This window comes from Zootermopsis nevadensis, unplaced genomic scaffold, assembly GCF_977971745.1.
Source record: "Zootermopsis nevadensis isolate Lab colony 2312 unplaced genomic scaffold, Znev_1.0 Znev_ptg000022l, whole genome shotgun sequence".
Classification (NCBI taxonomy): Eukaryota; Metazoa; Arthropoda; class Insecta; order Blattodea; family Termopsidae; genus Zootermopsis; species Zootermopsis nevadensis.
The window spans coordinates 10,455,871-10,468,730 of NW_028259154.1; the positions used below are offsets into that span (position 1 = coordinate 10,455,871).

A 12,860-nucleotide genomic window follows, 5' to 3' on the forward strand; every position below is an offset into this window, starting at 1 on the left:
TGTAGTCTGGTCGATGCTTACCAACGTTTCAGAGGTCATACTGCCTCCGTCATCAGGGCGATGAGTATGAAGATTTCTGTCTTCTGGGTTGTTGCGCTGTGTAGTCTGGTCGATGTTTACCAACGTTTCAGAGGTCATACTGCCTCCGTCATCAGGGCGATGAGTATGAAGATTTCTGTCTTCTGGGTTGTTGCGCTGTGTAGTCTGGTCGATGCTTACCAACGTTTCAGAGGTCATACTGCCTCCGTCATCAGGGCGATGAGTATGAAGATTTCTGTCTTCTGGGTTGTTGCGCTGTGTAGTCTGGTCGATGTTAACCAACGTTTCAGAGGTCATACTGCCTCCATCATCAGGGCGATGAGTATGAAGATTTCTGTCTTCTGGGTTGTTGCGCTGTGTAGTCTGGTCGATGCTTACCAACGTTTCAGAGGTCATACTGCCTCCGTCATCAGGGCGATGAGTATGAAGATTTCTGTCTTCTGGGTTGTTGCGCTGTGTAGTCTGGTCGATGCTTACCAACGTTTCAGAGGTCATACTGCCTCCGTCATCAGGGCGATGAGTATGAAGATTTCTGTCTTCTGGGTTGTTGCGCTGTGTAGTCTGGTCGATGTTTACCAACGTTTCAGAGGTCATACTGCCTCCGTCATCAGGGCGATGAGTATGAAGATTTCTGTCTTCTGGGTTGTTGCGCTGTGTAGTCTGGTCGATGCTTACCAACGTTTCTGAGGTCATACTGCCTCCATCATCAGGGCGATGAATATTCTTTCAATCAATTTTATTGGCTTCCTGCGATCATCAACCCCTCCACATGCCTATTTTCCAGATTTCCGTTTTATGCTACCTACTTATTTAGTTACGTTTACAATTTCGGCCAACCGTGTTTTCTATGCTGTTAACAGAAATTGTTTCAATATATAATCAAGCATTTGCTCGCACGTACTTTTTGTTCAAAATTTTAGTTTCAGGAATTCTAATATGACTGTCAGACCTTCCCCTTTACGAAGAGGAGCCTAAATTTCATCGACATGTCCTAACTGATCTCTGAAAGATTACCCCGTACGGTAGCTTATATTTTGTTCAACCTTATATTGACGCTTACAGGAGCTGCTAGTTTGGATCCTAACCCGATATTTTGCGTGGTTTTACTCTACGTTATCACCAAATACAGTAGAACGCGGATTATACGGAACCCAGTTATCCGTGGTCTCGGATTGTGATCTTGTGAAGACATTTTAAAAGAGGCCCTCACATCTGCTGGGAAATAACTTTTATTCATGGAAAATCAAAATGTTGGTGATTATGTTGGCCTTTTATGAATTTGTGAGTACGTATGAAAGATAAACATTTATGATGATAATTTTAGTAAAATACAATTTACATTAACCTTACTCTATAGTTATAATAATCAACATTCTACAAAAGAAATTACACATGGTGAATGCTACATATTTCCCTCCTCTGTTCACCGTAACACTTCAAATTCGGTGTTGGACAGCTGTTCCAATGAGTACGATGTCGAGTAGACGAATTAACGAGAACAAGCAGGAAAGAATTTTGTGATCTGATATCCTTTTTCTTCTCTTTCAGTTTTCTGCTAACTGCATAATTGATCCAGGCAACTATACTGTAAGTTCAATAACTAATGCATGTGTCGAATTAGAATATCGATTCTCAATTCTGAACTTTAATTTTAATATTATGCGCATTAGAATTAATAACAGTTGATCAATAATTATATTTCATTATAGATTGTCTTCAATTAAATATGAAATGTTACATTTCTCACGTTTACAAATTTGTTATTTATTTTATTTTACTAAATTATCTGTATTATATTAACCACTGCTTACGTAACACTTTTCAGTATACAGGGCCAGTCTAAATGATGTTCCTGATTTGAAAGACGTGCCACTCACGTTTAATGAAATTCAGATGCACGAAATTGGTACCGATGGAAAGAGAAAATCTCCAAGTTTTGTTTCAGTATATCACATGTGTTCAGTGTGAGCCCCCTTGGTAACTCGGCACACATCCAGCCTGTAGTCGAGTTCCTCCCAGACACGTTGCAGCATATCATGATCGATTACTGTAATAGCTGCTGTGATACGAGCTCGCAGATCAAGCCAGGCCTGTGGTAAGGGTGGCACGAAGACTCTATCTTTGACGAACCCCCACAGAAAAAATCACAGGGCGTCAGTTCCGGTGAACGTGGAAATCCAGGACACAAAAGGCTCCCCTGTCTGCGATGGCAGCCATTTTCTCTCATATCGCCCCTGGCGGCGAATAGTATTACTACGCGGCCGCGTAGTATACCAACATAAACTTGGAGAGTTTCTCGTTCCATCGGTACCAATTTTGTGCATCTGAATTTCATTAATCGTGAATAACATAGGTTTCAAATCGGTAACATCATTTAGGCTAGCCCTGTGTATCGTTAGTGCATTTAACATAAATAATACAGTTAGGTAGAGGTCGCGCGAGTAGTCGTGGCACCTAAATGCGCGATGTGTAAGGCGAGAGAGGGGAGTTCATTAGTAGTGGGGGTCGCACAGCGGTGACGCACCGAACTAAACACAGCTAGAGCTACAGGTCAACTGAAGCTAACACCCCTCTAGCGCGTGCTTTGGAAGAGTCCATCTCATACAACCAAAATCAGTCCTTTGCTCATTTCATTCAGTAGACTCTAAGAACTTCATACTTATTCATCTGGCCATAAAAATTCGTCTTTTTATGGAATCTGAATACCATTAACTGTTTTCACAAAGTGCACCATTGGCCCCTATCCAGAGCCAGTTAAATCTAGTAAGCACCCTCCTCACATAACTTTTCTGTTTCTCTGTAACTTGTTCGATATTATCCCCCCATTTGTGCTTATGTTTACGAAATACTAATTGCCATTTCGATTTCTACACCAAAACTTTGCATGCATTTATCCAAATTTTCTATCTGTGGTAGAGCTTCGTGATCCACCCAGTTTTTTCCTTAATTTATTTGTATTTGGTGAACAATAACAAATTATGCATCTCAACATTTTGCAAGCCCCCTCCCGGTTACGTAATCTTTGGTTCAGATATTGAGCAGTTTGTTCGTAACACTCGATCGGAGAAATGGGGTAATTTGAGCATAATTAAGGACATCTTACAAACAACCAAACTCGAGATAATTTTTTTCAATTTAAATCTCACAGTGTACTGAATGATAATTATGACTCAATTAAATGCTTATTACAATCATTAAACATAATATTCCTTTACGAAACTATGCTCATATTACCTTCACACGGGATGATAATATTACTAGGAAATTCGATATTAATTTCAAAATATAATACGCCACTAGGTTGGGAAACTGGATTTGAACCAGTCACGCCCTGTTAACCAACGTTATACGCAAGGCATTAAGTTTCGTGTCCAGTATTCGTCTCAGATTACTAATAGCATTTTCTCTTCTTTGTTCTGTACCGAAGCAAAGTTTAAACTCGCATTTAATAACACATTTTAATCCAGATTTCTAAGAAAATGAAGCATAAAAAATAAATATCATATTACAGCAGCCATAACACTTCATCCGTAACATGGACGTCATTCCATAAAATTCTACGAAGTCACAGATACAAGAAAAACTGAACGTGTTTATATTATATACATTGCTTATATTTTTCTGAAGGACTTTGATCCACTGAATTAGTTACGTTTCTTATCCCAGCGTTTATATGGACGTCTTGGTCTTGTTTATTTTGAGTCTGGTTTCTTTAAGGTAAAGGAGAAATCTGTCGTAGATTTGAATGAAGAAAAGAAAATTTTCACTGTCCGTGGTAGGATACGACTAAATGAAAACATATCCGTAGTAAATTAAAAATTAAATTCTCATAATGCCTGTAGCAGCCATGTTCCAAGAGAATTGCACGCGACCATTTTTCTTGCATATTTCCACATTATTTTTAATTAGCTGGTTATTTTCATTAGCTGAAATTTTTGCAACGCTGTCTGTAACCAGTTCGTACAGCCCACCGTATACAATATCTTGAAGGCCTCGATGAAGCGTTTCCATAGTAACTAACTTGTCTTGATGTAATGTATACAGGAGTTGCAGTCAAATTATATTTGAACTAAGAGTTTGCGGCAATAGAGTTGGCCAGATTCTTACATTTCTTATCAATCTTTATTGCCTGAAACCTTATCATATGTTTGATCATCAGATGCGTGTAATATATCACAGAAAATTATCATCATTATCATCCTAAACCTAATATCACTATAAACTTTTCAAGAAAGATTGCGACGTGGAGTTGATTGCATTGTTTTCCTGAAATATTTAGAATTTTGGAGGTTATGTAACAAGCCATAAGATCAGATTACAAATAAGAGTTGTTAGCTAAAGCATCTTGTTTTTTTCAGTAGAGCTAAGGACGGCCTCGTGCGCATCTATACGGGTTGATGAGCTCTGCCTATTGAATATTGCAACTGATCACTTGGCTCTATAAACACGGGCGAGTGTCGTTTCGCATCTGAATGTGTCTTAGTTCGCGGGATCGATAACAGGAGCGCTGGATTACATTCCTGTTAAGTGTCCAATGAAGTCCGTAAAATACTGGCAAGCAATGTTGTTTAAACTCGAACAGTGCACTCACTCACTTGTCGAATTCGTGATTGGTTAAGGACTCGTACAGCTGTCTAGTTATCTAACTATGTATTGTAGTCAGAATATTGTACGTTGGCCAAATATTTTACCGCACTCCATTTTGAATCAGCTAGACCTCTAAGATAAATTTACATGTAATGCTAAAAGTAGCCGAATTATGAGTTTGGAAATTTTTTATGATTTTTTTGTGCTGCGACTAGAGTTATGATATTTTGCACAAATTGTTACTGGACAAGTGAGAATGAAGGGAGATACAGAAATTGTGAAAATGTTGTAGGATTTGGAAGCCACAAACAAAAACGGAAAATTGTACATTGTGGGCGACCTTACAGAACCACGAATCCGAAGATGGTCCACCTACAGAATTATTAAACAACTGCAATAAATCGTTTAGAAACGTGTTAGTGGCAGATGATATTGGTTATTAATTGTGAACATACTGATTTTTTTACGTGATTATCGATAACCCAACACTACAGAACTCTGAGACGTAATTATATTATTACATTCAAATATATTTGAGAGTTCTTTTTTTAAGACTCAAATATTAGAAGCAGATTGCTTCGATGTCTTGTGTATTTTGACACACTGACAACTTGAAACTTTTATGAATAGTCCGTGTACCATTTTCCTGTCCAAGTCGTGTGATTTCTGGGGGAAGACAGATTCTTACCAGAGATCTAGTTTGTGTCGGACTCACTGAGTGAAACTGACACCAATTTTAACAGCGGAAGTACATGTGAGGGTTTCTTTTTCCTCTCACTGCACGCTTTACTAGCCAATAAAAGAGTAGAAACAGACAGAACAAGCCTTTGTATTTTATTATTATTTTTTTTAGTTAAGTGGGCTAAGCCCTCTCTCAGAGGGACTTGATCGCGCAAGATGATTTCCGCTCTTGGACAGAAAGCTTCCAAAGTATTGTATTTCAGCTCTGTGCCTCATGTTCTGCTCACTGATCCGTGTTCCACAAACGCCATAAGCTCCAGTCTCTAGCCAGTTTAAATTCATTGAAACATGGTCCGTTCTTTTCAAAGTTGGTTTCCGCCTAATTTGGAATGACATTTTAGTTGCTAATAGAATCGATGTATGGAAAAGCCAGAACGAAATTCCGTGCCACTGGTTTGAAAAGCAGTAAATACCTTTGTAAGCAGAAGTTTCGAGCGACAGGTAGCCATCTGTCGACCGCAGTCATAACCTACAGTGCCGGTAGCAACAACAAGAACTGAAATCATTTGGTAAAACTTTCGTGGTTAATTTAACTATGCTTTTCTGACCAATTCAAATGCAGAAAACGAGACACATGAATAGGATACGAGGTGCGATCGGAAAGTTTCAAGACTGCGCGTATAAAAACCCGTACACTTATCTCAGGTATTAAATTCATCCATCACTCTCGAAGTAGTTCCCCTGGGAGTAAACACAACGATCCCAGCGCCGCTGCCAAGCCTGGAAGCATCCCTGGAAATCTTTCTTTGTCAGCCTGTCAAGCACCATCTGCGATTCTGCCTGAATCTCTTGCCAAAGACTCGCCAAAACGGCTACGGAAACCTATGAAATGCTAAAGCAAGCATTTGGGGAGTCCGCAATGGGTCGTGCACAAACTTTTGTGTGGCATTCACGTTTTAAAAATGGCCGAACCTCTGTCGATGATGACGAGCGTTCTGGACGACCATCTTCGAGCACAACGCCCGAAAATGTTACGAAGATTCGGCAGGCCATTCACGAAGATCGACGTCGTACCATCAACGACTTGTGCGACATTGTTGGGATAGGCTATGGGACCTGTCAGCTGATTCTAAAGGAAGAACTCCACATGCGACGCATCATGACAACGCGCCAGCGCACACCGCCCTCAAAGTTCGGCAGTTTTTGGCCTCAAACACCATGGCCGTCATCCCGCACCCTCCTTATTCGCCGGATTTAGCTTCGTGTGACTTCTTCCTCTTCCCAAAGATGAAAATTCAGCTAAAGGGAAGGAGATTTGAGACGATAGAAGAGATTCAGGCAGAATCGCAGATGGTGCTTGACAGGCTGACAAAGAAAGATTTCCAGGGATGCTTCCAGGCTTGGCAGCGGCGCTGGGATCGTTGTGTTCACTCCCAGGGGAACTACTTCGAGGGTGATGGATGAATTTAATACCTGAGATAAGTGTACGGGTTTTTATAGGCGCAGTCTAGAAACTTTCCGATCGCACCTCGTACAGCACTTCACATGCAGCCTCTATCTTGCTTTCTCTACTCTCCACTAGAGCCGGCGTACGATGTAAGACGCTTACTAGTGCCCTGTGGTGATGACGTCAGCCCATGGTCAGATGACGTATGCAGTATATAAACACTGATGGCGTTAAAATGCCGTTAAACTTTATTTAGGTTATGTTTAAGTTTTGGCTTGACGTATTTATGTTTTCATAGTCACTAATGGTAATGAATTCAGTGAAATTTAAGCTCATTAACCAAGAATCGATCCATTTGTCACTTGTATTAAAAATTGTCTGTTGCTGTAACTCCAAGTTAACTGCCATAATGAAGATATCCATCAATAGTCATCCAGCAAATTCCGTCAAGCTTATCAGTGTCAGATGTCGCTGCCTTTTTCAGGAACCACAAACAATAGTTTTCTAATAACAAATTCCGCGAGACTGATTATTGAAAAGCTGATAGTCTCTCAGCTGGTAAAGACGTTCACCTAATCGTCACTGGTGTAGTCAGGATTAGCCTTGACTGACTGGTAGCTATCTGAAACATATTTCTCGCGCTCGGCTTAGTCATCGCCCTGATGACAGAGGCAGTGTGACCTCTGAAACGTCGGCAAATTTCTATCAGACTACACAGCGTTACAACCCAGAAGACAGCTATCTTTAATCCCAAAGGTTCATTATTACATTCTCCCCTGTCCTAAAACAACGTGAATGGATCCCTAATATTGACACATTCTTTATTTAAATTAAATTTTAATATTTTTCATCCCGCTATGCCCGGATATCCCAAGTCGTCCATTTCCTCAATATTTCTTTTATGCATCTATATTCTCTTTCATGCGTGCTGGATGCCCATTCCATCTCATCGATTTGATCACTGTAATGATGTTTTATAAAGAGTGAACATGGCGGAGTTCATGATAATTCAGCAATTTTCCAGTGCAACTTAACATAACATCAGCCTTTTATAATGGCCCCAGAACAATGATCCACTGACTGTTTTCGGTAGCTGTTACATGCTGTTATTTCAGCCTGTTGACAGAATGTTAAGCTGCGAGGCAGGCCCGTTATTGATCTGATTCAACTGTGTATAATGGACCATTGCATTGAGGTAATCAGCGGTTGAACAGAATTGGGTTACCGGGAAATGCGACCCGAAACGGTAATCTGCGGCTGGTAATGAAATATGTCAGCACCCAGGGGTACACATGCAATGCATGGCTCTATATCTCTTCCCCTTTTCTGTGATTCCTTTTCCCACGTTTTATTTCGTTCTTTTTCATTTCTTAGTTTTTTCTTTTATTTCCTTCTTTAAAATATTTATCTCCCATTTATTTAATTTATTTTTTCTCATTTCATTTTATGTCTGTTTCATTTTTTTCTCTGCCTGTCCTACCTTTCTTCAGTATTTGTTTACTTTCTTCCGTCGCGTCCCACCTGTAAACGTCATACCGCTCTGACAAAAGTCGATTAATAGCGCCTGGCTAGTCATGCAGCTCTATATGCCGAAACACTTCGTTAAATTGCCTCGTAATTGGTTTATGTCACCATCTTCCTCATCATCTGTCGTTGCTGTCACCAAATTTTATGTTTCAAGGTCACAGATAAACCGTATAAGGCAAGGCCGTGGTCTAGGCAACACGGAGTTTTCCTCCGGGGCTTCCCAACAATTACTCCATTCACACACAGAAGAAGGCAATGGCAAACCACTTCTGGATCATCTGCCAAGAACGTATATGAACAGGTCCCAGTCCGAGAAAAGGATGGAAGGATCCTGTTCATATGGACCTGTCGTCAGACAGAGCACTAAATAAATAAAAAACATTTCAACACAAACATCATAGCCCAGACAATTGAAGACAGCTCAGAACGTGCAGCGTAGCAAAAATTAGCTTTTGTGCACAGAAGTGATCAGTTACCAAGTCAAAGAAATCATCTAACTCTTCAGTTAATTAAACGAATACATAAGAGACATTCAGCGAAATTCCTTTAGCAGTAACCAAGCAATACTGCAAACACGTGCTGAGTTAACTAGCCTCCAGACAAGCCAATTATACTACCCAGAATGTAACAAACCATGTACTTAGCAACTAGGTGCCCCAAGTAACCAACATTTCGGCCACATAGCAACAACGAACTCCATCTGATAGTCCGCCCTGCACGCAACCACAGTGTCTGACCTGACTGCTGTGGTTGGCAACATTTGCTGTGTAACTACCAGCGCCATGACACAATACTGCAGTACATATTAATCATCCCGAGGGAATGAAATCACAAAGACAGTCACTGTCGGGTATAAATCAAATATATGTTTAACGCCATTGAAATCATTCGCAATATGATAGCATCAATCATGATTTGGAGGAGAACCAAATGGAGAAAATTACATAATAAGGAGTTTAAAATGTTTAATCTACCTTATTTCATCAAGATCATTAAATAATGTAACACAAACTGGATGGGGAGAAACAACTACGAGATTTTGACGAGATGTCGCCCGATGGACTCTCTCTCTACGTCCACAGGACAGCGCAACACAGAAAGACACGGGAAAACATCCATGTCTTCAGTTGGATTCCAACTTACGATCCTAGTATTTAAGCAATCAGCGGTGAATGTGATCGGCCCCTAGAATTTTTTTGAATTACTTTCACAAGCACGAACAGTATATTCTAGAGGTGATTCCTAAATTTATAGGAAAATTGTATAGTCATAAAGGTGAATCGTGCGTTAATACTACTATTATACACCTACCACCGATTTTGCTTAAAACGTCGAACGTGTTGAGTTTATTTATAAAAAATATGATTCTAGGTTCTCACGGCAGTGAAAATGTCGATGACGTTCTGTGTTGTAACGCCATGTGGAATCCTTGGTGTACGCCATGGTTTTTACAGTGCGTTCCAATAGAATTATCTTCGACGTTATTGAAGAAGTTTTTAGGATCGTAAGTAAACTTCATGCCTAGATTTGACAAAAATATACATTTATTGTTGACTTACTAAAAGGGACATAACATTTTTCTGTGGAAAAAGTTGTAGCATTCTTGACTGAGAGAGTACTGTCAGTGCCGAATTCGGCAAAGTGTAGCTTGATTTTATAGCCCTGTTTATGTTTTGATTGATAATTGCAGGCAAAAGCTACAAATAATTATTTCGTAGATGGATGTTTTCTGGGTTGTTGCGCCGTGTAATCTGGTAGAAGTTTACGGACGTTTCAGAGGTCTTTGCTGCCTCCATCATCAGGGATCGTCTTGATGATGGAAGAAGAAAGGTCCTCTGAAACGTCCGTAAATTTCTACCAGATAACACATGAGATAACCCGTTCTCGGCAGGGAACGGTTTAAACACAACATTGTTCCAAAGTTCAAACTTCTGAAGTACTGGATTGTTAATCTTTACGCTCATCAACAGAAGTTTGTTCCAAACACTTCTTCTATCCATCTTTAGGTGGACGGGAGACGTTAACAAAAGAAAGTTCACAGTTCTTGTCCAAAGTTACGTGTAATCCATACAGCTTTATAAAGCTCACACCGGAGTACAAAGTTTGTTTTGAACTTCCGGAGTCTTCATTGCTATTCCGGTGAAGAGTAGCTAAACAAACAGTCGAGTATCGATACGATACAGCCGCCTTTCCTGAAAAACATTTCATAAATAATAAATATTAACTCGCAAACCGTGTAACACTTTTAGAAAATCATTAGCACTTACTGTAAGAAAAAGACATTAGGTTTAAACGTGACTTTTGGTTTCCTGCGTAATTCAAAACTGAGTCAAAGTCGGCGAAAACCTGTAGGATTTGAGGTTCTGAAGCCGGTAATTACGAAGATGGCGGTCTTCCGGGTTGTAGCGCTATGTTGGTCTGGTAGAAGTTTACGGACGATTCAACTGCCAATACCAACGTTGTCTATATTATTAGAGCGATGAGTAATCACATTGATAATGGAGGCAGCAATGACCTCTGAAACGTCGGTAAACTTCTACGAAACTACACTGATCTACAACCCAGAAGACGGTCAGCTTTGTATATTGACCTGACCTCGTATATTTGTCTTTATTTATCATTGATGTATTTAACGATAAATTTATCTTATTACATAAATATCCAAATAATTTTTGTGACTTATGTCATTTATAAATTTAAAATTTATTGTATAAAACACTCTTTTTTCTGTACTCTGGCTGTTAAAACCATAATCTTTCTCTGAAAACCCACCGTCATATGTCCTTTTATATAAAAGTATTTTAATGTTCGTCAGTGGACACTAATAACAATTTAATTCATATTTGTTGGTGTTAAATGAGCACGTTTTTCCTTCAGGTACCTCCAGGAAATATGACTGTATATTAAGTCACCATATTTTTATTTCCAGCGTCCATTAAAACAATTTTAGCTAATATGATACGCATTCCATTTTCAGAAGTGCTTTGCATAATAAGGAACGCGTGTTACAGTGAGGCAAATACAACGTTACTTTTTTCCATAAAATTTCCAACCAAAATATAATGAGATGCTGTCGGCTGAGGTGAATTCATGCTGATGGCAGGATGCAGTGTGACAATGAATAATGAATAGCAAAACAACATTACCATAAGAAAATTGCAGTGTGGACGCGTGTGTAAGCAGATTTATAGCAGGGCGACATATTTATAACGTCTGTACCTCTAACATGGGGATTACCAACCCGTGGGTACCATATAATTGTATTTGGATGCCCGCAACAACCTTAGAATGCTCACAAGAGCTCTGAGAAGTTAAATTTGTTAATTATGTTATTTGTCATATTCTCGCGATATTTTATCTTGAGCCACTTGATATAACAGATGTGAGGACACAGTTACAATCTAATTATTTAAAATTGAATTATTTTTGTATATTCATAAAGTGACTTGTTATAAATTATAATGTCCTCCAAAGTTGTCCTGACCACAAAAAGATGGATGATCCCTGCTCTAAGGGGTGGAATAACTGTGGGTTTTGGCCCAATATGCCAAGGTGAATGTTTGGACCTAAGGTAAATGAAGTGATAGGAGGATGGATTATATTACACGACAGGGTGCTTCATAATATTTGTGCTTCACCTAATATATAATTGTAAGATTTGAGGTTTTCACAGCGGTGATTATGAATATTTCAGTCTTCTGGGTTGTTGCGCTGTGTAGCCCTGATGACGAAGGCAGTATGACCTCCGAAACGTTGGTAAACATCGACCAGACTACTCAGCGCAACAACCCAGAAGACAAAAATCTTTATACTCTGATGATGGAGGCAGTATGACCTCTGAAACGTTGGTTAACATCGACCAGACTACACAGCGCAAGAACCCAGAAGACAGAAATCTTCATACTCATCGCCCTGATGATGGAGGCAGTATGACCTCTGAAACGTTGGTTAACATCGACCAGACTACACAGCGCAAGAACCCAGAAGACAGAAATCTTCATACTCATCGCCCTGATGATGGAGGCAGTATGACCTCTGAAACGTTGGTTAACATCGACCAGACTACACAGCGCAAGAACCCAGAAGACAGAAATCTTCATACTCATCGCCCTGATGATGGAGGCAGTATGACCTCTGAAACGTTGGTAAACATCGACCAGACTACACACGCAACAACCCAGAAGACAGAAATCTTAATATATAATTGTTAGGGTGTTTATATCGAAAATAATTAGACGCGCATGGGTACAAATGTTGTTCGGAGGACATATGAGGGTGAGACCGTTTTTAGAACTAAAAAATTTGATAGGCTAATATTGGATTTAACTCGGGATAAGAACAGATTTTTTAGTTTTGTGAGTACGTGTTCAACTTGAGTGTTTCATAAAGTCGGAATTTCTCCTGTGTAGCTGACAATTTTGAACAATGAACGTTTACCGTTACGTATTAACTCAGAGAAATGTAATGTAAAGAAGTTAATGTACCAGTGTGAAGTTTCACCGCAATGGGTCTTCTCTCCTATTTGTTAACTTTTGGCGTTACATTACTGATATTTACCTAAGAGATGTACGAAACCGCC

General features: G+C 39.6%; 1 protein-coding gene across 16 annotated transcripts in view; it reads left to right on the top strand.

Annotated features, from left to right (window-relative positions):
* SPR (G protein-coupled sex peptide receptor) overlaps positions 1-12,860 on the top strand; it is a 619,021-nt gene that overhangs the window by 514,627 nt on the left and 91,534 nt on the right. For 9 of the 16 annotated variants that reach the window (XR_015536569.1, XR_015536570.1, XM_087353881.1 and 6 more), the window contains one exon: positions 1,588-1,626. The exons of the other annotated variants lie outside the window; for them this stretch is intronic. Coding sequence is in view for 2 of the 9 variants with exons in the window: in XM_087353881.1 (XP_087210007.1) it covers positions 1,588-1,598 (11 nt within the window). In the remaining 7 variants the exon portion in view is untranslated. The remainder of the gene's footprint in view (positions 1-1,587; positions 1,627-12,860) is intronic. 16 annotated transcript variants of the gene reach the window in all.